Source organism: Balaenoptera ricei, chromosome 11, assembly GCF_028023285.1.
Source record: "Balaenoptera ricei isolate mBalRic1 chromosome 11, mBalRic1.hap2, whole genome shotgun sequence".
Taxonomy (NCBI): Eukaryota; Metazoa; Chordata; class Mammalia; order Artiodactyla; family Balaenopteridae; genus Balaenoptera; species Balaenoptera ricei.
Window position 1 is genome coordinate 105379563 of NC_082649.1, and position 27538 is coordinate 105407100.

Consider the following 27538-nt stretch of genomic DNA (forward strand, 5'->3'; position numbering starts at 1 on the left):
AAGTTAGGAAGGGGCTCCCTGAGGAGGAGCGGTGAAGCCCGGGCCCCAGGCCCCTGAATAAAGACGCCCTTGGAGAGGACCACGGGGCACAGCCCGGCCTCCTGCAGAGACTCGGGAAGCACAGGTACTGAGAAGTCCCTGCCAGACCCGCCCGGAGGCCCCCTCCACAGCCTCCCAGCCGCCTGGAGAGCCTGCCTCTTTAAGAAAAGACTCTTACTATGAGTATACATTTACCTTTTCCACTGGAGAACAAAACACCAAAAAACAGAAAAGAGAAAATATACAACCCATAATCCCATCACTGTGGTGTGCTTTCTTCCAACCTTGGTTTCTCCGTGCATTGCCGATGAATTATTTTTTTCATATTTTGGTTACAATATTCATACAATTTCATATCCTTCTAGTTTATCTACCATTACATCGGAAAGAATTTTCTATTGAAAAATAACAACAGCAATGATAATAATAAGACTCACTTGACTAAGCCAAGCACATGACCTGGACGCTTTCAATGAAACCCCACAAAACCACCATGGAATTGGCACCACTTTACAGATGAGAAAGTGAGGCTTAGAGAGGTGAATTAATTTGCTCCAAGTCACTGCCATCAGTCTCAGAGCCAACCTCCACCCCATCCGACTCCAGAACCAGGGCTCACGACCACCATGTTACACTCCCGCCTCCCCGCCCCCCCGCCACCTCCGCTTTCATTTTTAACAGCTGCATAATAGTGCAACTCAGAATTCACATGCTTTCCCCCCAAAGTGACTCATTTAGAACATCCCAAATTTTTCACTAGTGTGATAAATATGTTGGTGGATATGACTTTTTTTTTTTTTTCTTGGCCTGGATTTGGGATAAATTCATGAGGTACAGGTCAAAGACTCAACAAACTGAAAAATCAGCAAAATGTGGAGTGAAGACATTCGAAAAGGCTCTTCTCCATAAGGCAATAAGAACATTGGGAAAATGATCAGAAACAACCTTTTCAGAACTCTGCAAATTAACCAAAGGCTTGCAGCAATCTATGGAATGTTTAGTCAAGGAAAACAGCTGAATCTCAGTAAGAATAAGGGAACTTTGTGGCATTTTTACTTGCCTTATTCCTACCCACCCCTCCCCAACTCTGCAGTAGCCTTAATAACTGGAGTCTGTATTCAGAGTGGAAACAGCAGCTTGACAGCCACTGAAAGCGGCAGAATGTGTCTGAGCTCCATCAAAGCCCCTTTCCCAGAGAAATATCATTATTTTTCCTATCCGGCAGTTCCCTGGAAGAGCCCACCCTTAGACCGAAGCGGGGGCTCAGGCCTCGGAGTCAGTGAGCCAGGACCCGCCCCGAGTCAGGGCCCGTCCCACGTGCACGTCTCTGCCTGCGCTCCGAGCCCCAGGCCCAGGGCCGCAGAAGGGGAAAAGCGTGCTCTGAGAATTCCAGCGATTAACCATAAAGCTTTCGGAAATTCAATTATTGTTTATCCAAACCCTTTTGGGCAATGTATTGTAACAAAACATAAATGCGTTTCGGGCTGGGTGTCCGGCCCTTTCCCAGGCTCCAGAGAAGCTGGCCTTGTTGGTTTCCTGAGCACGCCACACAATGGGGCATCCTGGCTGCTGGCAGCCCCGGGGGACAAGAGGCCCCTCCTGCCTGGGTTTCAGACCTAGGCTGCTGTCTGGGCTCTAGGAGCACAAGGGGCTCCCGCCAGGGGTGTCAGGAAGAGCGTTGAGCACAGCCCCACAGCCCAGGTGGGAGCTGACCCAGAGCACAGCCGAGGGCGCCTCCTGTTCCCAGCGCCCCTCGCCGCCCACCCCACCCCACCCCGCTCCCGGCGCAGCTGTGGTACCTCATGGCATGAGCCGGGCCCAGACCTGCTGACTGTGCACGCAGGCTGACCTTCATCAACATACAAAAACAACTCACATCAGTAAAAAAAAAAAAAAAATGCACATGAATCTGTGTGTGTGTGTGTGTAACTCGTGTAAAAGATGTAAACAAAGAGAGTCTATGTTTTAGGTTTGGAATAGCAGAATTCAAAATAGTGATACTAAAAAAAAGCAGCGATGCTTATTATGCCTTATTTTTCTCACCAGTCAAGCCAGATACAAAAGCCTGGGGTAACTGTGAGCATCTGACTGATTGCACTCAGGAAAGCCCTAGTACAGGGCCACGCACACAACAGGTGCTCCACACGTTACAGCTGTTGTTACTAAGCCCCTACGATGTGCCAGTCTCCATATCAAATGCGCCCTCATAATAAACACTGTGAGGCTGGACTTATCAGCTCCCACTTTACAGAGGAAGAAATACCAACGCTGAGAGATAAAGTGAGTCAGCCGTAGAGCAGGTACCGAATGCACTCCTTGTAGGAGCCCGCTGGCAGGAGCCAGGTCACGTGGATTTGGCATCCCACCCAATCCCCGGGGAGAAGGCGGGCACTAAGCAGACGGCCGTGGCTAAAACACAAACAAGGGAAAAGAAAGGGTTTAAAAGCAGGAGGAAACACAGAGGGAGTCTGGGAGAAAGATGCACCAAGGATGCTGTCAGACAATAACGTTTAGTGGAAAGATAAACAAAAAAGCCTAGAACACAGAACAGTGTCAATGTTGTAATAACAACTACCTCAAACTATGTACAGGTGGGAAAGACTGACAGGGTTCCGAGGGGAAAAAACACTTTAATTCGCTGCATTGGGAAGATTGTGGGTACATTTTTATCTTCTATTTTTATTTCTGTTAACACTGATAAATGCTTATGCGAGAGTAATTTTAAATGCTTTCAGAGATAAAGAAATCACAAAGAAAAACAAAGAGCTTGACTACATAAAAATTAGAAACTTCTGCATGTCAAAAAAAAAAGAAACTAAAACAGAAAGACAAACAACAAATGTAAAAGACTTATTTGTAGGAAATATGACAGACAAAGGGTTAATTAATAACAACATCCTTATTAATATTAAACACTCCTGAATATCAAAAAGAAAAGCATTAAAATCACAAGAGGCAAATAGACAAAACACATGGGCACAAATTAAACACACAAAAACACAACTATTTAATACACTTAAGGAAAAATGTTCAGCCTTACCAGTAATTAAAGAATCACATATTATAACAAGAGTAAAACAACATTCTATCCTAAATGTTTCAAATATATATTTTTTAAAATATTTTTTTAAAGTCTTTATTGAATTTGTTACAATACTGCTTCTGTTTTATCTTTTGGTTTTTTGGCCACGAGGCATGTGGGATCTTAGCTCCCCAACCAGGGATTGAACCCGCACCCCCTGCATTGGAAGGCAAAGTGCTAACCACTGGACCGCGAGGGAAGTCCCCAAATATATTTTTAAATTAGATACTAGAGCTCACCGCTGGCACCTGTGTGAAATGGAAAAGAACACAGAGATGCACAAAAGGTTCTAAAGGGCTCCTTCCCTTTGACCTAGTGACCCCATACCTGGGGCTCTCTCAAGAGGAAAAACCGAAAATACAGACGAAGTTTAATGATGGTCAAAGATGTTCACCCAGGACTATTTATTTATAAGAAGGAAAACTTAAGCCATTTCAAAGGGTCAGGAACAGGGTGATGGTTACGTGAAGAACTGCTCTATATAATGTTAAGTAATAAAAGCAGAAATCAAAAATGTAAGTACTTCATGATTACAATTATATGTTTAAAGAGGGAGAATTGAATTCAGCAAAGTTGCAGGGTACAAGGTCACTTGTGTTTCTATACAGCAGCAAAAAAAATCTGAAATGGAAGTTAAGAAAGCAATTCCACTTATAATAGCATCTAAAAGAATTAAATACTTAGGAATAAATCTAACCAAGGACATGTAAGGCTTGTACACCAAAAACTACAAAACCTATATAAAAGAAATTTTTTAAAATCTAAATAAATAGAAAGACATCTGTGTCAATGAATTGGAAGACTTACTCCTGTTACGATGTCCATTCTACCTAAAACCATCTACAGATTCAATGTAGTCCCTATTAAAATTCCAACCATCACTTTCTGCTGGAATGGAAAAGCAGATCCTCACATTCCAACGGGAGGGAATTGCAAGGAGCCCAAATGGCCAAAATAATCTTGAAAAAGAAGCAGAAAGTTGGAGGACTCAGCTTCCCAATGGAAACTTTCCTCAAAGGGACAGTAAGTGAAACAGTGCAGTACTGGCATAAGGACAGACAGAGACCAGTGGAACCCACATATATTTGGTCAATTGATTTTTGACAAGGACAAAAGGGAAAAGGACAGTCTTCAACAAATGGTGCTAGGAAAACTGGATATCCTCAAATGAATGGAGGTGGGCCTTTAACATATACCATACATAAAAAATAACTAAAAATGGATCAAAGACCTAAACTTAAGAGCTAACACAATAAAATTCTTAGGAAAAAAATTGGGGAAAATCTTCATGACATTGAATTTGGCAACAATTTCATGACTATGACACCAAAAGCACAGGCAAAAAAAAAAAAAAGAAAAGAAAAAGAAAAAAGAGATTGGATTTTATCAAAATTTAAAACTTTTGTGCATCAAGGAATACTATCAAGAAAGTGAAAAGACAACGTACAGAATGGAAGAAAACATTTGCAAATCTGACAAGGGATTAATGTCCAGAATATATAAAGAACTCCTTCAGCTCAAGAACAAAAACAACGTGACTAAAAAATGGGCAAAGGACTTGATAGCCATTTCTCCAAAGAAGACATACGGTAGCCAATAAGCACATGAAGAGATGCTCAACATCAGTCACTAGGGAAACGCAAACCAAGACCACAATGAGATACCATTTCATACCTACTAGGATGGCTATGAGAAAAAAGGAAAACAACAAGTGTTGGCGAGGATGTAGAGAAACTGGAGCCCTGATGCACTGCTGATGGGGATATAAAATGGTGCACCCGCCATGGAAAACGGTATGGAGGTTCCTCAAAAAGTTAAACATAGAATCACCATGTGATCCAGGAATCCCACTCCTAGGTACACACCCAAAGGAATTGAAGCAGGGACTGGAATAGATATTTGTACACCAATGTTCACAGAAGCATCATTCACAACAGCCAAAAGAAAACAACCCAAGTGTCCATCAAGAGATGAACAGATAAGCAAAATACGGCCTATACACACAATAGAATACTATCTGGCTATAAAAAGGAGTGAGAGTCTCACACGTGCTACAACGCGGATGGACCTAAAGCGTTATGCTAAGTGAAACAAACCAGACACAGAAGGCCAAACATTGCATGATTCCATTTATACGAGGTCCCCAGAACAGTCAAGTTCACAGAGACAGAAAGCAGAACAGAGGTTACCAGGGCCTGGGGGAGGTGGGGGGGAGGAGTGACTGGTCAGTGGGGACAGAGTTTATGCTGGGGATCATGAAAAAGGATTAGGTTACAGACAGTGGTGATGGGTACACAGCTTTGTGAAGGTATTTAATGCCACTTAATTGTACCTTTACAGATGGATAAAATAATAAACATTATGTTATGTATATTTTACTACGATTTTTTGAATGTGGAAGAAAGGGTGGGGGTGATACTATGCACGGTGAAAAGACAGGAATGGAGTAAACCAAAATGTCAGCAGCTGCTCTTCTGAGAAACCTTTGTTTGGGTGGTCTCCACTTTCTTTTAACTCCTTTTCTCTATTTTCCAAAGGTTCTTTCAATTACTCTTTGGATAGTAAAAAAAAAGTTTTGTTTTTTTAACACTTTTTAGGTGTTGATATGTACATAGCTCAGCAGTCTAAATTTCTCCTTTCTAGATAGAAAGTTTCTTCACATTTGGACCAGCATTTACAAAGGATTTACCTAACAAGGGACCATAAGAAAAGGAAATCGTCACTTTTAAAATGATTTAAAGAAGTTCTCGGGGCTTCCCTGGTGGCGCAGTGGTTGAGAATCTGCCTGCTAATGCAGGGGACACGGGTTCACGCCCTGGTCTGGGAAGATCCCACATGCCGCGGAGCAACTAGGCCCGTGAGCCACAACTACTGAGCCTGCGCGTCTGGAGCCTGTGCTCCGCAACAAGAGAGGCCACGATAGTGAGAGGCCCACGCACTGCGATGAAGAGTGGCTCCCACTTGCCACAACTAGAGAAAGCCCTAGCACAGAAACGAAGACCCAACATAGCAATCAATCAATCAATCTTTAAAAAAAAAAAAAAAAAAAGAAGTTCTCGGCTGCACAGAGGTAACAGCTAAGTTCTACGAGGTGACTGCCTTGGCTGGCCCGGGCCCATCGGCCCACTAAGCTTTCCTTACCGGAGCTTTTCCAGCCCTGTGCGTGCTGAATGAGGAGAGCAGAGGTGTCAAAGGCCCTTCAGTGGCCAATATCCTCTGGATGTGTGAGGAAGGCTGTGATTTGACCTTCAACCAATAAATTAAAATAGGAATAGTAATTTAAACCCGTAAGTGAGAATTTTCTTTAAATTTAACTAATCGAAATAGTTGATATTAATTTACCCTTAATAGTATCCTAAGCCCTTCCCAGAAGGTCTCGTTTATAGCAAATGACACTGACATTGTGCTGGGCTTTTATGCAGGAGTCCAAAGGACCTGGTCTCCCCTTTCTGACAAGTAAATAAAACGGCAGGGAGATCAAATAACTCACTAAAAAGAAGATATAATTTTTTATCTTCCTTTTTACAGTCTCATATCCACTTCCGCTGGGAATAACAAAGTCTGAATTCTTATGCAACACTTATCTAAATGTGTCGATTTTATCGGATTGACGAATTTTGCTAACAAAAGCAGCACTAGGAAATCTTTTATGACATATTTGGCCCATTCTCAGGGCTGAAGCTTTAATTTAACCAACTTGAGAATTCTGAGGGAGAGCTGCAGGTGTTAGATCTGAAAAAAAAATCATAAATGCGAAGGCGCATCAATCTTTATGACGGGGAAACAAAACCATTTCCACTGGCGTGCCCTCCACAGGCAGGAGAAGGAGAGGTGGCCAAGGCAGGATATTGTCTCGGGCTGCATAGCAAAGAGGAAGCTGCACTGTCGCCCGGTGACCGCTATTTAGTATTGATCAAAAGGCGCTGGCCCGGGGGGAGGAGAGGAGCCGATAAAACAAGGAGGTTTGCCGACACCGTGTGCTCAACAGAGTGTCTCCTCGTTTTCCGGACCACGTGGGAATAAGTCATGCCCATGGCTGCCCGAGTGCCCAGGTGGCTTTCTGCCCCGCGGTCCCCACACCCCTCCCCTCCCCCGCCCTGCCCGGGAGCACCGTCACCCTCCTGCCCCCGCAGACCTCGACGGTAAGCGGCAAGAGCTTGACAGGGCCGGCGGGCCTCCTGCTCTGGACCTCCCGGGCCGCCCTGCCGTCCTCTCCCTGTCGGCTCCCTGCTGCCCCCTGGACTCCCCCCACCCCCCCCCCCCGCCCCTACTTCCCACAAGATGAAATCATAACCCCTTGGCATGAAATACTACAGGCCATGTGATCTGGCCTTTCTCCGTGTCCTCTCCATCAGTCCATCCACCCGTCCATCCATCCATCCGACTTCATAAGCCTCTGTGACAGACACATCTGCTCATCACCCAAACGCACCTCTCCCTTTCGATAACCGAGTTGCAGCTAAGCAGGTGGCGAGCAGGCAGGACTGAGTCCTCACCGACAGGATGGGGAGGGGTGGGGGGGCCTGTGGCTGACACCTGGACCCGTCTGGGCGGTGCCCGGCTCTGACCTCTCCCGCAGGATACACCCCACAGCGGTGAGCCGGCAAGACACGGGCAGCCTGGGTTTCCGAACGCGGTGCAGAGCTGGACCGCCCTTCCTATGACCCTCTTGTGGCTTCCTTGTGCTCCTGGCTCTTCTGGCCTCTTGCAACAGCACTGCAGCCTCCACCCGGGGTGCGAGCAAGCGCCCGGCGGGACCCTGCCTGCCCCATCCGGGTCGGCGGAAGCAGGTGCGCCCCGAGGCCCTCTCATCAGCAAACCTACTTGGTGTTCTCTAGGGTCTTCTGCATCTTCTTGGTCATCTTATCAATCGCCGCCTGTCTCTTCCCTTCGGGTAGGAGGTCTGTCTTGTTCAGCACCACGACCAGCTTCTGGCAGGCGATCTGCCCAATCACAAGGCACTCAGCCGACTGGGTCTGCATCCCCTTGGTCACGTCAATGACCAGCATCATCAGATCGATGATCTGGGCCCCTGGGAGAAGAGAGGACAAGGTTAGGGAGGAAACAGGGCAGCCGACTCTGCAGAAAGTTGCCCGACGCCCTAGGTCCAGCAAAATGAGCCAAGATAAAGTTGGGGGTGTCGGGGTGCGAACGACAGCCACGACCTCCCAGCACCAGGCGGGGGAGTCGCTCGACCGTGAACGCTGGCCCCCTCCCAGTTCTGTGACCTGATTCCCCTCATCTCTACACGCGCAGCCCGGCAGGCTTGCTGGGGGCTCCAGGAGCCCGTGCGTGTCATGGGGCTGGCAGGGCGACGACTCCCTACGCAGAAGCTCCTCTCATTGTGGCCAGTGTCACTGTGTCAGCCCGCGAGGTGAAAACCAGCTCTCAGCGTAGTCTCAAGCTGCTTCTTGCTGCTGGCATCTTACGCTGATGAGAGCTGCTTGCTTCCTGTCTGACGTCCCCCAGCCACCTGGCCTCCCTGCTGGTCCTTGGGCCCCTGCCACCCGTAAGGTCTCTGCCCCAGCCCTTCCCCTTGCCCGGCCCGCTTGGCCAGGGGTAAACTGCCGGCCCTCTCTGAGTCCTGGCTCAAGTATCTCCCCTCGACGAGGCCCATCCGGACAGCTCGATCAGGACTGCAGCCCGCCCGCTTCCCATACGTTCCGAGCCTTCTTTTCCTGCCCTGTTTCCCCAGGACACTTAGCGCCCTCCGCCTGCCCGTGAAACTCACGCACTGCGCACTGTTTGCTCTGACCTGGCCTCTCCGACTGCCCTGAAGGGTGGGACGGAGGCCAGAGGACTGCCACTGATACCGCTTTCCCTTCTGGCTGGACTGTTGCTCTTTGCTGCCGACTTACAGAAGCCCAGAGGAGGTGCTGAGGGTGCGTGCATGGGCACTCTTAGTACCATTTCTCCTTTCAGGTGGATTGCTGCTCTTTCTTGCCAATTTATTTATTCATTCATTTAATCTATTTTTTCCATATTCTATTTATTTATTTGGCTGCGCCGGGTCTTCAGCTGCGGCATGCATGCGGGATCTAGTTCCCTGACCAGGGATCGAACTGGGGCCCCCTGCATTGGGAGTACCGAGTCTAAGCCTGCTGGACCACAGGGGGAAGTCCCTGTTGCCAATTTAAAGAAACTTTTTAAACATTGCGGAGCCCAGAGGAGGTGCTGCTGGTGCGGCACGGGCACTGTTGATAACTGCTTCCCACTTGGACTGGCTCGTTGCTCTTTGTTGCCAATTTAAAGAAACTTTTTAAACATTGAGGAGCATATCCTTTGTGGGGAAGGCGCATTTTAGGCTTCTCTCCCCAGTTATCTTTGGCTTTTATGACTTTTTCCATGCAGAAATGTTTGATTTTTATGTTGAAATGGTCAGTCTTTCCGTTTTTCTCTCTTGTTTCTGGGTTTGGTATCTTACCTAGGTACTTTTTTTACTTTTCAGATTATATATATTTTTTCATGTGTTTTCTTCCAGTACTTGTACAGTTTTAAATGTCTATGTTTCAAACTTTAATCCATTTGGAATTTATTTTGATGTAAAGTGCACGATGGAGATCTAACTTGAGTTTTATCTGGACGGCTACCCATTGTCCCTGAGTCACAGTTACATGCTTTCCCCCATTTACAGACCAGGACGGTGAGGCTCGGAAAGGGAGGGTGGGCACCCAGGGCTCTGCACCAAGCACCCTGCGCTCTCGGCCAGCACCCTCCCCACTCAGCTCTGCGGGTGTTTCGTTGCAAGTCTCCAGCCATGTATTGGGTTTTGGCGTCTCTTCCTTTTGGCAGGGCTCCAGCACCTGTCTTTGCTGCTGTCTCGTCCTCGCTGTTTGTTTTTCCTTGTGTCTTACATGGCTCTCTTTGTTGTTTCTCCTGTTCCTCCTCCGCTGACACTGCCCTGCTGTCCTCCGGGGCTCGTCGGGTGATGATGAGGGACTGTGCCCAGGCTCGGGGCTGTCCTGGGGACACTGCCCGTTCACCTTTGCACCTTGTCCACTCCCCTTCCTCTTCCCGTCCTCGGGCCCTTTCCCACCTGCTCTTCGGGACACCGTAGGGTCCCCAGAGACTCAGGAATGCAGGACTCTGGCCAAAAGGCAGCTGGCAATAGAAAAAGCAGACATTTGAATTCAGGCGGCTCCGAGTTCTAGCCCTGCCTCCGCTGTTCACTGTCGTGTGACCTGACCTCAGAGTTCTCTCTATTAGAACGGGAGGGTCTCCTCCTCGTGGGGTTGTGGTGAGGGTCAGAGCTGACGCACATCAGGCAGAAGTCACAAGCTGACGTGCTGTCAGGAACCAGGCGGGTAGTACAAATGCCAGCGTAGGGGGCAACGGGGAGCTGCAGGGCCCCGGGTAAAAGTGCTCCTTGGCCATGTCAGGTGCAGGCCCGGTGTTGCCACATCCGCCGACCTGTAAAGATTTTTTACATGACCCCTCTGGGATGGTGAGTGTGGGCAGTTCGTGCAGACAGAGCGGCGTCCTTTCCAGGGCCTCTGTCTGCCGCCAGCCGCGTGCAGTCCCGAGCCCGGCTCGGCTCCCGGCCCGTGTGCCTGGCACTGGGGTTAGGCAGCCACTGTGGGGTTTCCCGCCAGTCGGGCGGCACGCTGGTTCTGCTGGATGCTGGGTCAGCTCGTCACCTACGGGATCCAATCCGGGGCGCCTGAAGCTTGCTCTCCTTCTGGCCCGTTTGGTGTAGCTCCCCATTCTCCCAGAGAAGAGGAAGCCAGGCTTCGCAGCTCATGCATCGTGGCACCTGGGTGACCAGGGGAGATGTCCAGTCCTGCCCAGGCGGTCCCGCTCAGGCGGCTCACTGCTGGTCTGGGGGAGTCCAGCAGGGTGCTTGTGGGGGAGCCCCCTTTGCAGGATCGCCTGCGCCCTGGGGGACACAGTGCTCCAGGCCACTGGCTGGCACTTACCAAGGTCCCTGTGGGGGCCCATGGGTCTGCTGGATTTGGGGGCTGGCAGTATTTGTTCCATGTGGCGGTCACTCCTCTCCCTCCTCCGCCAGGAAGAACCATCCCAGCAGCGCACTTCCTGGAGGCCCCTGTGCCCGAGGCGCTTCCCACAGCCCTGCATGTGTCCCCTCCGGCGACTCCGCCCACGAGTCCCCTCGCACAGACTGAGGAGGCTGCCACACGCGGGGAGTCGGTGTACTGGGAAATGGTCGTGGTGATAGCAGGATATCAACTTCCACTGCGGTTTACATTGTCGATAACGGTGCATTCGCACCGCTTAGTGAATACTTAATGTCACCAGTTAAATTTCTTTTTTCTTTATTTTAAATTTGATATTATTTCCCCTTTTTTCGGATGCCCATAGCTTCTGATTAAAAATCAAATTTGGATTAAATATCTGATTTGCTAAAATGTTTAAATGTTTATATTCAGTTTCTCCAGCAGAAAACTTCTTTTTTCCTGAACACATTTTTCCCCCTTTAGTCCCAGAAGGAAAGTTGCATCTCACAGATAACTTGTTAAATGCTGACCTTTGTAAGTTTTCCTTTATTTTTATTTCTGAAATGATTAAGATATATAATCTACAGAATAGGAAATTGTAATTTTTAAAAGTACTGAGAAACTTTAACCCTGTTATAATTATTCTGCAAACCTTTAAAGGATTCTGTAGTCAGTACAACTAGATGAAAAGCTCTGATAGACTGAGAAGTATAGAGGGTCATTTGTGAGCTGCAAGTTTTTGACTTGTGTTTCCCACCCACTCGCTCACTCTGCCCCTCTAGTCTCAGAATGATTTCCTACCCTGGGTTCGTGGGAATTGGGAAGGACACTGTTTGATTCATTCTGGGGAAATACTAGGGATTCTGAAAAAGACAAGACGGGCCAGTTATGTCACTTCCTGTCGTCTGATCAAAGTCTGATGAAGAAACAGAGTGACCAAGGGTTACTGCCAGGCGCGGGTGGTGCCTGGTGCCGACCCGGGTTTCCAGTGGGGTCAGTCAAGTCGCCGTGACCTCTGGACCCCTTAGAAGTCCCTGATGTTGGCTGCGCGGCAGCGGGGCTCCTGCTGCAGAGGTAGCGTGTGGGCGCTGGACTGAGGCTGCAGATGAAGCCCCACAGCCCCTGAGTGTTTGGGTCCCGTCTGCATGCATCTTTCTGGGTCTGTTAGCTCAGTTTTACCTCCCATTCCCAGGATCCCAGCAGGCATCAGAAGTGAGTGGGCAGATGGGGAGAGAACACAAGCCTTCCCCTCCAGCCTGCGGGCCAAGACGAGGCGCTCAGGTGGTTCTCTACACCAGCAGGGCCGGAATCTCAGCGTCAGGACTGGACTCCTGGTCCACCGAGTGGAGGAGGTGGGGAAGCTACGGTGCGCTCACTCAGTCCAACAGAGATCAACGACGCCGCGCCCGAGCTGCGTCTTGTGCTGGAGGCTGCGAACACAGACCGAAATCCCGGGCCTTGGTCTGTGAGCCGCAGTGTGTGGGGGGGCGTCTGAGCGGAGGAGCAGGGGTCAGCGCACGGCAGGGAGGGGTGCGAGGCGCCACGGCCGGCCCCGATTCTGGCGTCCGGCGGGGCGGGGTGAGGACTGTGCGGGTGGAGGCTGGGCAGCGGCTGGGGCCCCGTTCGGAGGGACGGGCCATGTGGCCGACGTGATCTTGAATGGAAGCATGAAGGACTTCGGCTGGATCTTTAAGAGAACTTCCTGAGAGGCAGGGCTGGTAAAGATGGGGCTGGATGGCTGGAGCTCTCCGCCGGGGGTCTGGAGAGCGGGCGTGTCCTACTTCAGGGAGGGAGTCCGAGTCACCCCACCCGTGGACCACGCCTGTGACCCCTGCCACGCCCATGGACACTACTACTATCACTACTGAGTTATGTGTGTTTAAATCAAGTCCTTTTTTTGAACTCAAATGCATTTATATTAAAAAGAACTTTACATGACAGTAAATGCATTAAACTTGCTGTAAGTTGAAGTTAACAGAGAAGATAAATAAAACAACAAAGCAAAACAATGGAATGCACTGGTGTTAGATGTTAACTAGAGTTGAAACTGTGAGCCCCAGGCCTGCTCTGATATTAAGGGATCAGCAAGAGCTGGTAAAAAGACATACTAGCCCTAAGTCGAGTCTCTCTCTTCGACAAAATAGGGGGACTGGATGAGAATTGGGAAAGGCGTGACCTTCGACCCCGCCAGGGAGGAGTGTTGCCGGGCGCCAGGCATGGCCTCACACCATCTCTCCTGGCCGCCCTGGAAGCCCCGGACAGAGGACACACACCGCTCCCAGCAGCCTCCTCGGAGGGGCGCACAGGAAGAGGAGAGGTGTCCACGCTTCCTCAGGGCAGAGGGGCCGAAGCGGGTCAGCCGCCACTCCTTCCCGGACGGAGGAGATGGAGGTGTGCGCGTGGGCTCCCGGGCCACGGGCTCTCACGAGCCAGGGAGTCCTGCCCCTGCTTCCTTAAGCTACTGTGTCGTAGTCTATCTCGGGTAATCTTTTTAGCTGACTTTGCACGACAGTACAACTCCTGTTCAAGAGCAGCGAAAAGGAGCAGAAAATGGAATTTGAAATGTAGAAATAAAATAATTGTGGCCCATGAGCTATAATTTGATTTCATGCTTTACAGGGAAATGAAAGAAGGCTTCCTTAAAATGTACGGTTTCTGCTCTCTCCCCCCCCCTTCCCCCTCCCCCCTTTAACCATTTTAGGATTTCCTCTAGCTCCGAAGAGAAAATAGGATTGTGGAAAACGTTCAGCTCTCAAGTGTCACTGCCACTCAGGGGCCAGCTCGGTTTAATGTGAACTTCCCATTCTGGGTAAGAGGAAATTCTTCAATTAATAAACCGGGTGTGCGGAGGCCAGTCTTTAAGGTTTAATCAATTTCATCTGTACTTAGGATAAAAAGACTGACTATTCTACTTTTTTTTTTTTTTCGTTTTCCTTCTTTAAAAAAATAATAAAATGAATGTTTTATTTTAAATTCTTTGAGGTTCGTATCTCCTGTTTCAGGAAATATTGTCTATTTCATGCAGTGACTATGAAAACTGCCCCCTCCTTTTTTACTTTTGCTAAGAATCTTTTTTCAAAAATAACTAAATTATCCTCTGTCCTCATATACTATAACAGCTTGGGAGATGATACGAATTATACAGGATTTTGGCAGACACCTTGTAGGGGGCTGGGGAGAGAGACGAATCACCAAATATGGATGCAAGAGCTCCTTCTGAACAAACACTGAGAGGTGGATGAGGGAGCGTGCGCCCGCAGCCCCTTCACCACCAGGGACGTCTGTGGCCCAGACAACCTCACCCAGGAGGCCTGCCCTGTGGTCATCTGCAGGCACGAGGACCTCAGAACGGAACCAGGGCGTCTCCCCAGCAGGACCGAGTAAACATTCGGACTTGCTGACCAACCAGGACCGACAGGACTGCCCAGGACAGAGAACTCCTGAATCTCTGTCACGTGGTCCCTGGACACGCGGGGCCCGGTCGGATTCGGGGACAGAGGCCGTGGTCAGGCCCCACGGTGGCGAGTCTGCGCCTCGGCTCCGTGTAGCAGCTAAGCACTCTGGGCCGTCTCTTCATCTACAGAACGGAGATAAAGCCACTACGAACCTTTTCCAAGGCTGTGTGGTGGGCCTCACACAGCACTTGGGACCCACAGGGCAGGAGGTCCCGTCTGACCCAGGTCCCCCCCATGCTTTCACAAGGGGCCTGGGTGAAAATGCTACTTTTAAGTCAGTGTTTTTCACGAAAACTCTGCAAACCCAGGGCCCTGTCAGTGTGAGTTCCATTGTGAGAATGAGCACGAAAGCCTCGCTGCTCTGAACAGCGGCTGCAATGATCAAAGGTCTCAACGTGGCTGGTCAAGGTGCAGCCAACAGCCCATCTCTGCAAGAGAAACCTGGGGCTCAGAACAGCGACTAACAGTACTCAGTACACAGTAAGCACTCACTAAGTGAGAGGGGAGTGGGGGAGAGGGGAGGGAGAGGGGAGTGGGGGAGAGGGAGCACTCACTAAGTGAGAGGGGAGTGGGGGAGAGGGGGAGGGGGCGGGGAAGGGGAGGCATCCAGGAGGCACAACTGCCGCAGCTGCTGGACCAAGGTAGTGGAGCCAGGAGCAGAGCCGGGCTCTGCCTGACCTGAGGCCCCTTGTCCTTCCACCAGGCCTCCTCCTTGAAGTGGCACCAAAGAGGATTTCTCTTGAAGACAGCAGCCTGTGATCCCAAGGAAGAACCGTGCCCTGGGTTTAGGGCCCACATGCCTTCGCTCCCCGGGGAGAGGTGTGAGGGGAAACGCCTGCAGACACAGGTCACGTGAGAACAAGGACGGCATGTGGGGGGGGACACGCTGGCTCCCACCTCAGCCCCCCCTCCCTGCCTGTCCAGGGAGACCGGGTCGCTGAGCCTCACCCTCACCCGTCTGCAAACAGGATCCCCTGTCACCTACAGGGCAGCGTGGGGCTCCCAGATCCCACGTGCAAACCTCACAGCCCAGGACCTGGCCCAGCAGGTGCTCACACGGGCGTGACTGAACCTGAGTTCTCGTCCTCACCCATTCCGGCACCGGACAAAGGCCTGTCCTGAGGCGGGGGTGGTGGGCAGACGTGAACACCTGCAGGGCCTGGTGGGTCCTCACCTGAGCGGCACGCCTGGCGCGAGACGAGGCCAAGTCCAGAGGCCGCAGCCATTCCTGGGCCCTGGCTGGAGGGGACAGTCCCCCCTCAGCTCCAGCCCACGGAGCCAGAAAGGAATGTGGGCCTGGAGTTGTCAGATCTTCTGGTTTTTCAAGAGAAGCCAAAAATCTGGACCATTGTATGAAATTTGCCAATTTTTAAATGTTGACAACCAATTCAAAACAAAATGTTTAAACTGTATGGCCCAAACAAAACATGTCCATTGGCCAAAACCAGCCTGCAGCTCCCAGTGTGAGGTCTCTGGAGGGAGTTTTCCCGAGAAAGAGAGGTTGGAGGAACCAGGACAAACATCCACCTCTTTGGCCGCGTGAATCAGGAAAGCACAAGGGACCCATCTGCTGAGCTCCGGCCCCTCCTGCCCCCATGACCCACACTGGGCCTCAGTGGGGACAGAAAGGTCCATCCTGGAGGGAAAGGGCGGCAGGCCCTCTGCTGTCACCAGATCCCAGTGGGCTGGAGCAGGGGACACGAAGCCACGGGCCTGCGGCCAGACAAACCTCAGCTCAGACCCGGCCCCTGGAGGCCACAAGGGGCGAGCCTCCCCTCCCCGACTCTTCCCGACTCTCCGTGGTCGGGATGAGGTGGCCCTCCCTTGGGGTGCCGTGGTCCCCACGCTGCCCAGGACAGCCCTGTTCTGTGACTCGCCCGTGCCCCTGCAGCCTCCGCCCCGGGACAGAGCCCCTGACGGGCAGCAGCGCAGAGCCGGTGGTCAGCGAGTGCCCCTGCAGGGAATGGACAGAACTGGGACGCAGTTAAAGCGCTGAGCAGGGCCCTCCAGCAGCCATGAACGGATTCTTCTCTGTTCTGTAGTGGTGACGTCCTCCTACACTCCAAAGAGGCACGTGTGCTTGTCCAGAAGCAGAGACAGAAGGAAGAAGGGAGCAAGGACAGGACCGCACGCTGTGAACACCAGGGGGCTGGGACCTGCAGAGAGAGGGCCCAGGGGCCTCCAAGGGCTGCATTCCTCCAGGAGAAGAGTCCCAGTGAACCCCAGCGAGGGGGAGGAGGGGCCCTCACGAGTCCACCTGAGAGATGAAGAAGCTGAGACTCAGGGTGGGGAAGAAACTCAGCCAAGGTCGCAGATCCTGACCCCTCTGAACCCGTCTCCCAACCACCACCACCGTGGAGGTGGGTCCACCACTCACAAGGCACCGCGACAGGAAAACCACCCTCGGCTTGTTCTGAGGGACGATGGTTGCTGTGGCCTCGGACACAGACAGGCCCTCCTAGAGACGGGGCCCCAGGCCACGGCGAGCCCCCACTCTGAGGCAGAGAAACCACGGCAGGGGTCCCTGCCTGGCCCAGGCCAAAGGCGCTGGAAGGGTGAGGCCCGCCGGGCTCCTCCAACTGAGGCGGTCTGAGTGCTCAGGGTCGCAGAGCCTGAGAGCGTGGCCTCAGGAAACTGTTTACTGGAGAAACAGGAGAAAAAAAAAGAAGAAAAGAGGGGGGAAATCTACCATAAAAAGTAAGTAAAATCAGCAGAATTCCTTCATGAAAAGGGTGGAATTAGCATATGGCCTCAGCTGCCAAGTGAGGCCATTGAAGCAAGCAATGAAAATGAGTTCAAGACACAATTAGACGTTTTTCTGGACGGGGAGAGAGGGGACTGAGCAGGCGGCCGCGTTTCAGAGGGAGCAGCAGGGCACGTTCAGGGCAGGGCCACCGTGCGAGAGCCCTGAGCACTGGCTGGGGGGCGGGGGGCACCACCTGGGGCCTCTCCCCCGCGTTACACTGCCACGCCGCCTCCTGCAGGACCTGCAGCCACCCCGCGGCCCGAAATAAAAGTCTGGCTCCATCCCCCTCGTGCCTCTGCTGCTGCCCGCGGGGCCGAGCGCCGCCTTCAGGGACTAGCGTGGCCGAGTCCCTGCCCTCAAGGAGCTCACAGTCTGGTGGGGGAGACGCACACAAACCCGCAAGGTCAACACAGTGAAGTACATCAAAGTAAGACGTGAAGTTTCTGCTGAGCAAGCACAGAAGAGGGGAATTTAGCAACTGGAGGGAGGGAGGAGGCCGGAAAGCAGAGGGAAGGGCCTTTCAGGGCTGAGGACACAGCAGGAGGCCACGGAGGCCCAGCCGCCAGCGCCTCAGAGGATGCCCATCACTCGGTTCCCCTGGACCCTCGGGGACAGGGCCAGATTCCCTCGGAATGACCAGAGGTGCCAACCGGTGGCTCGGGGACCAGATATGACTCAATGGCAACAACTCAGGACAGCTGTTCCCAATCTTCCCAAGAGTGCGGCACATGCGGCCTCCCAAGGCACGGGAGACGCTGGGTCCTCATGGGCGACACAGTCTGTTAGGCCCTCTCTAGCCCAATGGGTTCCAGCGTCCTCCTTCGGGTGGCTCGCTGACGGATGGTCCAGCTTCGTCAGGCTCCCTGGGCCCCGTCTCCTTCAAGGTGGAGTGAACGTTTACCCTGAAAGGACCTCGAACCTCTCCTCTGTGCTCACGGCAGGCTTGTTGGCGCAGGGCACCTCCACAGCCCCTGGGCCCCCGGCCCGACCCTGAGTGGGGTCCCACCTCCTGCACACCCGCGAGTCAGAACCAGCTCTGCCAGCCTCTTGCGTCCACACAGCGGGCCTCTCAGATTGAAGCTGGGAGTGATGGGGATACTGAGAGGAAAATGAGGCCTGGCCCCTGCACCCAGCACCCTACATACAGACCAGGGGAAGGAGTGACACGTGCTTGGCACTTGTCCTTCCAAAGCCCCATCAGGCTGTCTGCCGGCCGCCGACCACCTTCCACGGCGGCAGGGGGAGGAGAGGGGGCGCGGGGTCTTCAGCGGGGCAGGGCAGGCACTGACTCCATGCCCCGTTCTCCTCCCAGGAAGAGAGCAATGGCCTTAAGCTCCCACTTATAACAAGCACTGTGTGCCCAGCACCGCATGCAGACGCTCACAACTCCGCTCACGCCACCCCCACGACAGCCCAGCAAGGGGAGCGCCGTGATTCCACCTTCCAAAGGCAGCAGCTCAGTCAGGGAGGTCCGTTCACAGGCCCAAACACACAGCGAGCAAGCGGCAGGGCCCAGCTCCTCCACCGCCCACCAGAGCTCTCTCATAGCCACGTGATCTCATTTTCCAGGGCCTTGCCCCCGCTCTTGCCCCGGCTCCTGCCCCCACCCCAGGAGGAGGTCCTTGAGAAGAGACGCCAAACCAGAGAAGAAGCCACACCTACAGAACTCAGGAAAGCACTACACTTACGATTACGGCTCTATTATATAGGAAACAAATCAGGACCAGCCAAAGGAAGAGACACACAGGGCACGACCTGGGCGGGCACAAACACAGGCGTCTACCGTGGAATCAGGGCTCGTCACCCTCCTGGCACATCAATCTCTTCACCAACCAGGAAGCCCCACTGAGCTCCTGGGTCCAGAGTTTTTATTGTGGTTTCATTACTTAGGCACGAATGATTGAATCACTGGTCGCGAGGAGACTGAACTCGACTGATCCGCTCTGCCCTCCTCAGAGGTCAAGAGGTCAGGCTGGTGTCTCTGGCCCAAAGCCCCAGCCCACTAGTTACATGGCTGGTCTCTAGTCTTCCTCTAGCATAAACTCAGGTGTGGTCCAGGGGACCACCAGGAACAGCAGAGACACTCCGGTCACTGGGGAAATTCCAAGGTTTCAGAAGCTCTGTCGCAGGATCCCAGGACACAAGCCAGATTCCTTATTATATTAATACAGCAGTAAGGCTAAAACACGCTCACACACAACTGCCCTCCACCCGTCCCCCACTCGCGGCTGCTGAATGCGTCGCGCTGTGACAGCTGCTCTGAGGGACAGTCTGAAAGGCAGCAGAAGCCCCCGGAGCGCTGCTAGAGCGGAAGACACCGTCCACGGCACGTCGGTTCCTCGAGGAGGGAGGGATGGGCGCTGCGGTGGGACAAGCCGGGGGCGCCGCGGGGCCAGTAAACACGCTGTCAAAGAGCGCTTAATGACACAGGGCAGGCTCATGGCTCAGCACCTAAAATGTTACATTCAGTGGGATCCCTCTTAGGAAAGGGGTTATGTCACAATACTAACAGGAGTTATCCTGAGTAACTAGATTCTTATTTCTCCCTCATACTTTCCCCTATTTACCACATGCTCAACAGGCATAAATTATTATACATTCAGGGGAAAAGGGCTTTTAAAAAATAACACGTGAAGAATAACATTACATACACTAACTCCCATGAAGCAGTAATAAGCTACTTAATCTGAAAGTACATGGCAGTGACTGTATTTTCAGTATTTAGAATTTCTTTTTGGTTCTTTTTCATAATGTCCTAAGCTCACAACGTGTTCCACTTCTTCATTTACATTTCAAACATTCTTATTTTAAAGCCCCTTCCAGATTTGTTTCATGGTTTCTGGTTCCTAGGACGGGGATTTCCGCACTTGTGCCTATGGGATGTCTTCTGCACGGTGGTTACTTTCCTCGTACGCCTCGTGACTGGTCCTCAGCCGGGGCTGTTTTCTGTGGGAGGTCCCAGTGCGTGACTGGAGCGTGCCCGGGGGGTGGCCGGACTGTGGGGCCAGGGCCACGTGCGTCACCAGCGCTTCCGTAACGTGGATGAGGCGGACGTGAGTGCACTTGGTCTCAGGGGTTCTGTCTTCTCCTGGGGCAGCCATTTAACCTCGCCCTTTTGGAGGAGACCTTTCCTAGTCCCTTGTCTCCGTTTATGAGGGATCCTCTACATCTCCAGTGTGGACGCCCCTGCGAACCAGCTGGCGTCCAGGCCTGTTCGCCGCTGTGCCTCTGACACCTTTCCACGTCCAGCCCTTGAAGATGCTCCTTCCTGGCTTCTGCACCTCCATCTCCTCGTGCTTCCCCACTTCACCCAGCCTGTCAACGTCTGTGGGACCCAAGGCTCCCAGGGGCCACGCAGCGCACTGTGTCACCCACACGTCTGAAGCGACGGGGCAACTATAAAGGGTCAAGGGGGCACGCAGCGAGGAACACTCGACCTCACGGCCCTCTCACCAGCTGACAACAATGATGGAAGCTGAATGTACTGGAGGTAACTAGACATCATTTTAGTAAACAGAGAACTATAACCAGAGCTGTGTTGTAGACTCTGAGTCACCAAGACCTGGATGTGAACCCTGGTTCTGCCAGCTCTGCAATCTGGGGCCTCTCACCCCCAGCCCCCCACTCACAGGGACATGGTGAGAACTGGCCTGAAGCCCAGTCTGCTGGGGCCCGTCCCTGGGGAGCTGATCTTTGCTGCACCTGGTGTCACAGCTCACATTGAAGAGCAGGCTGGGAGAGCTCTGTACCAGCTACAGGCAGAGCCTCAGGACGGCGATTGTGAAGCAGGGACCGGGGGGCGCTGGGAATGGCCGGGGAGCGTCTCGCAGCTGGAAGGGTCCTCAGGCTGCGGCCAGCAACAGCCCCAGCTGCACCCCCCACGGGGACTCTGGGGAGCCTGGCCCCTGGCGCCCCTGCCTGAGGGCTGGCCGTGTGCACCCCCTCCCGAACGGCCGCAGCCCCTTGCAACCGCTCCAGGAACCACACAGAGAGCTCCGCGAGTGGGAGCAATGACCACTGCGCCTGGACCACCTCTAGCGAGGGGACGTGTCTGATCATCCACCTCCGAAGCTGCTCCCTGGAAGGAGCTCGGGCACCTTCGGGTGACAGCCCAGGCCACGGAGCCAGAGCCTGGCTGTGAATCTCAGCCCTGCCGCTTCCAGACCTACTGCCGCAGTGACGCACCCTTTGTCCTCGGTTTCCTCATCCGCAAGACGGGGTGACAACAGTGCCGGCCCCTGGGGCGGTGGGAAACACGTCACTACGATACCGCACCTGGCACACAGTAGGTGCCGTGGAAGGCTCGGCTACTGTCCGTGCCAGGGGTCATCTCCGTGCTCCCGAGCGCTACGGGCAGCAAAGCTGCGCTCCCAGGACGCGCGTCAGGGTAACGGGGGCAGCTGCGGCCAAAGGCTCAGCCAGCGGGGATGCACCGGACGAGCACCCCCTCAGGACTCACCGGGCAGTGCACTTGGTCCCAGCTCCACCACGGGCCCAGCACTAGCCTGAGGGGACACAGCAGTGCCACAAAGCAAGCAAGGCCCTGCCCTCACAGAGTGGACGCTCCAGCACCAGCCACTGACGCACTCACGCAGAGACGACAGACAGTCAGGAAGTGAGACGGGACTGGGGCCCTGAGCGGCGGGTGCAGCAGGCAACACTGAGAGGGGAGGTGGGAGACGCCCTGGGGGGCCGAGGGGGACGGGTTTGCTGCAGCGGGAGCCGCGGGCAGAGGCCCCGGTGAGGGTGCGTCTGTGCCGCGGACCCCGCCCGCCAAGGCAGGGCCTGGACTTCCTCACACTGGTAGCTGAGGGCCAGCGGCCGAGTGCTGGGTGGGGAGTCCGCAGCGGTGCCCGGGGACGGTGAGTACTCAAGGCAGTGGCTGGGGAGGCCGGACTGGGGGAGGGCGTGCGAGTACAGACCCTCTACCCTGCCAGCGGCCTCCCTCCTCTCGCCGCCTGCTCCCACCGTCTGTGAGCTTCTCAGCAGAGGCCCGGGGCCCCCTTGGCTGCGGAGGCTCCCGGAACCCCGTGACTGCAGCTGAGGCCGGTGACAGGAAGGGGAGGGAGTCCCGTCCTCCTTAGGAGGAAGGCCACAGAGAAGGTCCAAAACCAAGACAAACAAAAAAGTACATAACGAAGTTACAGAAGAAATCATCAGCTAGAGAGTCAGGATGGCCGTGGCTGGAGAGAGGAGGGCTGCGCCCTTGCTCCCGCATCTGCTGCCCACCTCCCGGAGGCCGGGCCCCGCACAGCCCCCCGGCAGCCAACGCCCAGCCCAGAGCCGCCCTTCTCCACCCAAGCCCAAGCCTCCGGAAGCACAGGCAGAGGAGGACTGAAGGAACAGAACGAGACGAGACGCGATGAGGACAGGGGCGCGGCCGTCCTCGGAGGCAGGCGCCACACTCAGCCCAGGAGGCCACCCATCTGTTGGCTAAAAGCAACTAAACCAGAAACTGTTTCAAGCTACAGCTGGTGTCTGGGCCACTTTATCAAGCACTTGAGACACAGAGCTGATTATTTTTCTGGCAACAGCGAAAACAGAAAGGCTGAAAGCATGGAGTCTGTCACCAGCTGTTTCCGGAGCGGTTCTTACAGTCACATCTGGGTTGGGGCCAGAGACGGCAAAGAGGTCCACTCGGGAGGCCTGCTGCGGTTGGTCTTGTTCTTTCATTCCCCTCTTGCGTTTCGCCGCCTTGAGTCACGCAGAGTAAAACCCCTTGCACAGCATCTTTCGGTGCTTTAGATGCTATTTGCAAAGAGCCCCTTAAAAAGGGACTTGGGTTAAAAGAAACGTGTGTGTGCTGTGGTCTTGACTCGTGGTCTCTGCCCCCTTACTTGGATCTGGATTCCCACACCAGCTCTCTCCCTACTGGCCGGCTGCGTGGCTGTGGCCAACCTCTTCAGCCCATCCCGAGCCCCAGTTCCTCACCTGTGGCACCCGAGGGGCTGTGGAGCTCGCCGAGCGTCAAGCACAGAGCCTGGCACGTAGAAGGTGCCCAACAAATGGGACATGATTAAGATCTGACTGGTTCTCACGGCTCACACCACCCTTTCCCTAACATCATCAACACCCATGGATGTGGGCTCATGGGTAATTTTTATTTTCTTCTTCCTGTGCTGTTTTCCAAAATCGGGACAAGAAAATTCACTTCGCAATAACTATAAATACTTTACAACAAAAATCATTACCTACTAAAATGTCAGAGTGAAAATGCCTGGGCTATTCCTAGATGATAAGAGTCCATCCCAGGACCAGAGGTCTCCCTCTGCTACGCCAGGGATCTGAAAACAGTTTTCAGGACCACTGCCAAAGCCAGCCGGACAAAGGCTGCCCCCACCCGCCTCTCCGGTCAAAGGATTCCAACCTCTGTCCCCATTCCTATGGTCCCCATTGCCCTAAACCAGGACCACACTGGGCCCCGTTCCGAGAGTGGCCCAGCGAGAAACTCGCCAGAGACCTGCGGTTTCTGCAAGCTGGGCTAACAGGGCTCCTGGGGGTCTTGTGAGCGATTCACTGGGAGACGGGGCGAGTGAGCTGAGCGCTGAGGAGTGAGAGGGTGTGAGATACAACCCATGTAGAGGCCGCTGCCAGAGGCTGGTCGAGGGGTGGAAGCGGGGGCGGGCAGGCAGGGCCCCAGGCTGGGGCAGGAAGAAGGCCGGTACAGGCCACCAGCGGCTCCAGCGTGGGCTCAGCACATCCAGCCCGAGCACAGCCGTTTGGAGCTGGTTTCCAGCCCCAGGTCTGCAGACCTGAGGGTGGACACAACGCGCCCCAGGGCAAGTGGGGCCTGGTGACTGGCCAACCTTTGATGTCCCTCCAGGCCACAACTGGCCAGGTCCTCAGATTTGTTTATTTTTCCTGTATAACTTTTGCAATGCTTCAACTAAACAGACACTTTTTATCAACCATTTCCAGAGCAAGAAAAATAGCCGAATGCTTGGTTTGTAACGGAAGCTGGTAGCTGTGCTGGGCTGGGGGACATGTGAGAACAGCTCCCACTTTGAGGGATTTGGAACCCACGAGGGAACTGCATCTGCTGCCGATACGGTGACCCAGTGCCCCGTCCACCAACTGCTCACAGAGCCACTCTCTTCTGAGGTCCTCGTCCCCCGGCTCCGTCTCTCTGGTTACTTGGTAGGAACCCCAGGCCAAGCGCCAGGCACAGGCGGGGCCCAGATCCAGCCACTCGGTCTCTGCTGCGTCTTCTGCCGGGGGGCACTGACTCGGCAGCGAGAAAGCTGAGCCCAGAGCCACGGGCAGGTCCGCAACCTTGCAGGAGGCAGCCGGCCTGAGAAACAAGCGGGCACGAGGGACACGGCCCGGGAGATAGGGGGCCCTGGATCCAGCTGGGCCTAAACCCAGCCCACAAATCGTGCTGGTTGTGAGAAGCAGTTTGGGATGAATTTCTGTCCTTTGCCAATGAAGACTACGTACTAACATGCTTTAACAATTCTACTCAACTCAAGTGTCCTGATTTTAGTGCCTCCATGGCATTTTCCAAGCAACTAAAGTGACTGCTTACACACATGATCTCACTTGAACCACCGACGCTGTGCAGGGCGCATCATGGCTACCCTTACTTCACAGACAAGGCCGAGGAATCATTCACTTCCGCCGTCGCTGTCGCAATCACCATCCTTTTACCCAAAGTCACACAGATGTTAGGCTGTGCAGCCGGGATCCAGATTCACATCCTCTGAATCCAAAACCTACACTCCTCCCCCCCAGGAAGGCCCCGCTGCCTCGGTGTGCACAGTTCTGTCCTAAATGCAGGCAGAGACACAAAGGCCGTGGGCCTCACCCCTCACATCAAGGGCTTGCAGTCGCCTGGAAATTGGACATAAGTCCATGAGCCCACTAAGGATGCGGAAAGCCAGAACACAGCTAGGAGTGCAAGTGTGAGGTCCAGGCACCATCCACATGGCAGGGAGGTGAGAGGGCGCAGAGGCCACATCCCAGAGTCGGAGGCTGGTGCAGAGTCTCCCCATCGCTGTGACCTCAGCGACCCAGGGCCGCACCTTCAGACTCAGTTCTCCACCAGCCGCCGGGACTCCCCCACTCCCCTATCAACCAAGGTTTCCTCAACGGTGTGACTGTGCTGTCGCACCCCACCCCCAAGACTGCGGAGGTGCTCCCTCTTACCCATGCTCCTTCTTCAAAAGCACCTTAATTAGAGCTCTCAGGTGACACAGAGCACGGCAATTTCCAGTTTCCCTCCTGGAAACAAAGAGGCCTCAGGAATTCTACAATCCTACATCACTTAGTTAATACTCTGGGGTCAGATGATGGCCTCTGGGTCTGTACTAGGTCACTTTCCGAGTAAGTATCTTCCACGGTGGCTGCAAATAGTCACTGAAGGAACTGTGCCTCACTGGCGGAGACAAAATGTTTAGTTCAGCTGTCTTATCTTATGTAACTGAGCAAACCGAAACTTTAAAAATCTCATATCATATTTCGAACCAACTTGCATTGTATTAGTGATGTGTCACTGAATGATTTTCCTTAGGTCAAAATTTTTTCTTATGAAATCATAATATAATATTAAAGATGCTCCAGAAAAGAAAAGTCAGCAAGGACTCCAACAGGACCTGAAGGCAAGTCCCGCCACACAGCGGCTCCTCCAATGTTGCTGACTCCTGTGCCACCGTCACAAAGGCTGCTGCACCCACCACACCTCCTGGCCTCACTGTCATCTCTTGAGGCCTCTGCCTAAGGAGCTCATTTCTAGTGAGAGGACAAAGGCAACACACCCCAGAGACTTGCTTCCACAGAACCTTCCCCAAGCTGCCACCCATTTTCGAGGGAAATTGAGGTGAAATGACAGTTGAGTCCTACATTGCAAGAAGGGGGGAGGGAGCTGGAGGAAAGAAAATGGAGGGGGGGCGGGGAGGGATGGGAGGAGGGGCCGTCACCTGTAGGTACTGTTTTCTAAGGCTCTTACTCAGGTTGAACAAGTTTGAGGTTTTAAAACGAAGCAAGAAACTCTGAATTATAGACATGAATGTACTCTAGTCTCATGCTGATGTTCAAAGATGCCATCTTCTTGAACTGGAGCCCCGGAGGGCCTCTGCGATGTGGGCAGAGCCCAGGCTGCTGGTGCAGGCTCCTGGCTGCCTGCCCTCCACCCACCCTCCGACCCCAGCTGCCTCCTGCGGGTGGGCTTCCGGGGAGGCAGGAGAAGCCTTCTCTAGAGCCGCCTCCCTTCTGCCTGCTGACCAGGCACCGGGTGTGGCAGGAAGTGCTGGGCGCCCGGCCCCCGCTCTGTCCTGGTGCCTCGGCTCCTGGCCCGTCACCCAGAGGTCACCCCTTCCTCGGATGCCTGACAAAGGCAAGGATAATTTTTCAAGGCTGGTGGCTGGTCAAATGAGTCCAAGCAAGCTGACCGCACGGGGAACTTCCGCCTCCCTGGAGCCCGAGGGGACCGCTAACACAGGTGTACACATACCACCTGGGGGCCAGAAGGAAAAGAAGACTCTGCCTAGGCTCTCCAGGCAGCCCCTTCCAGAGAGCCGCTCCAGAATGCATCCCACGACCCAGCTCCACATCCGGAGAGGAACACGGGACAGGGCACCAAGCACCAGAGTGCCCTGTGCTCTGCATGTACCCCTACGTCTTCAGCAGCGTTCTGAACACCAACATGCTTTGCACCGTAAGACACGCGGAATCACTACGTTAACTTGAAAAGGAGGACAAAGGTCTGGTCCAAGTGGGTCGGTGCCCTTGGCACCCTGCACCCAGTGTCCCAAGGTCGGTACGTTTACAAGCAGGATGGTTTTTAAGACGCGTGTGACTGTCATGCAGCTCATCTCCCAACTCCAGGAAGGCCCTGCCCACAGACGGTCATCCCAGACACACAAATTAAGCCAGAGCTGTGGGATGAGACTCAGAGTAAATTAGGTCCAAGAATAAGCCTCTGGAAAAGCAAGAGTTTCATAAAAATGGCAACATATGCTCCGCCTTCTCCTGCATTAGTGAATGTGGGAGAGGCTGAAGGCCACTTAATGGTCTAATAAAATGTTTACAGGCGAAGGTTCTTACAGACAAAGACTGCCTGAGACCAGCACGCCCAGTGCTGGGGTCCGGCGACCCTTTCATCAGGCAGATTTCACTGCAATGGCAGGAACGCACCCCACCCGCACCCCGTCGGCAGGGGTCCCGCCTCTGCTCTCCCCTCTCTGGGCCCGTAGCCCTGAGGAGGGGGCTTTGTGTCTGTCCCCGTGGCCGGGAGCTCCCACAGGGCAGGGGTCTCTCCTGGCCC

The 27538-nt window shown here is 53.6% G+C and overlaps 1 protein-coding gene across 6 annotated transcripts in view; it reads right to left on the reverse strand.

The window, feature by feature from the left end:
- Nucleotides 1-27538, reverse strand: part of EEFSEC (eukaryotic elongation factor, selenocysteine-tRNA specific) — a 188755-nt gene that overhangs the window by 118852 nt on the left and 42365 nt on the right. For all 6 annotated transcript variants that reach the window (XR_009505976.1, XR_009505974.1, XR_009505975.1 and 3 more), the window contains exon 2: nt 7946-8153. Coding sequence is in view for 1 of the 6 variants with exons in the window: in XM_059940505.1 (XP_059796488.1) it covers nt 7946-8153 (208 nt within the window). In the remaining 5 variants the exon portion in view is untranslated. The remainder of the gene's footprint in view (nt 1-7945; nt 8154-27538) is intronic.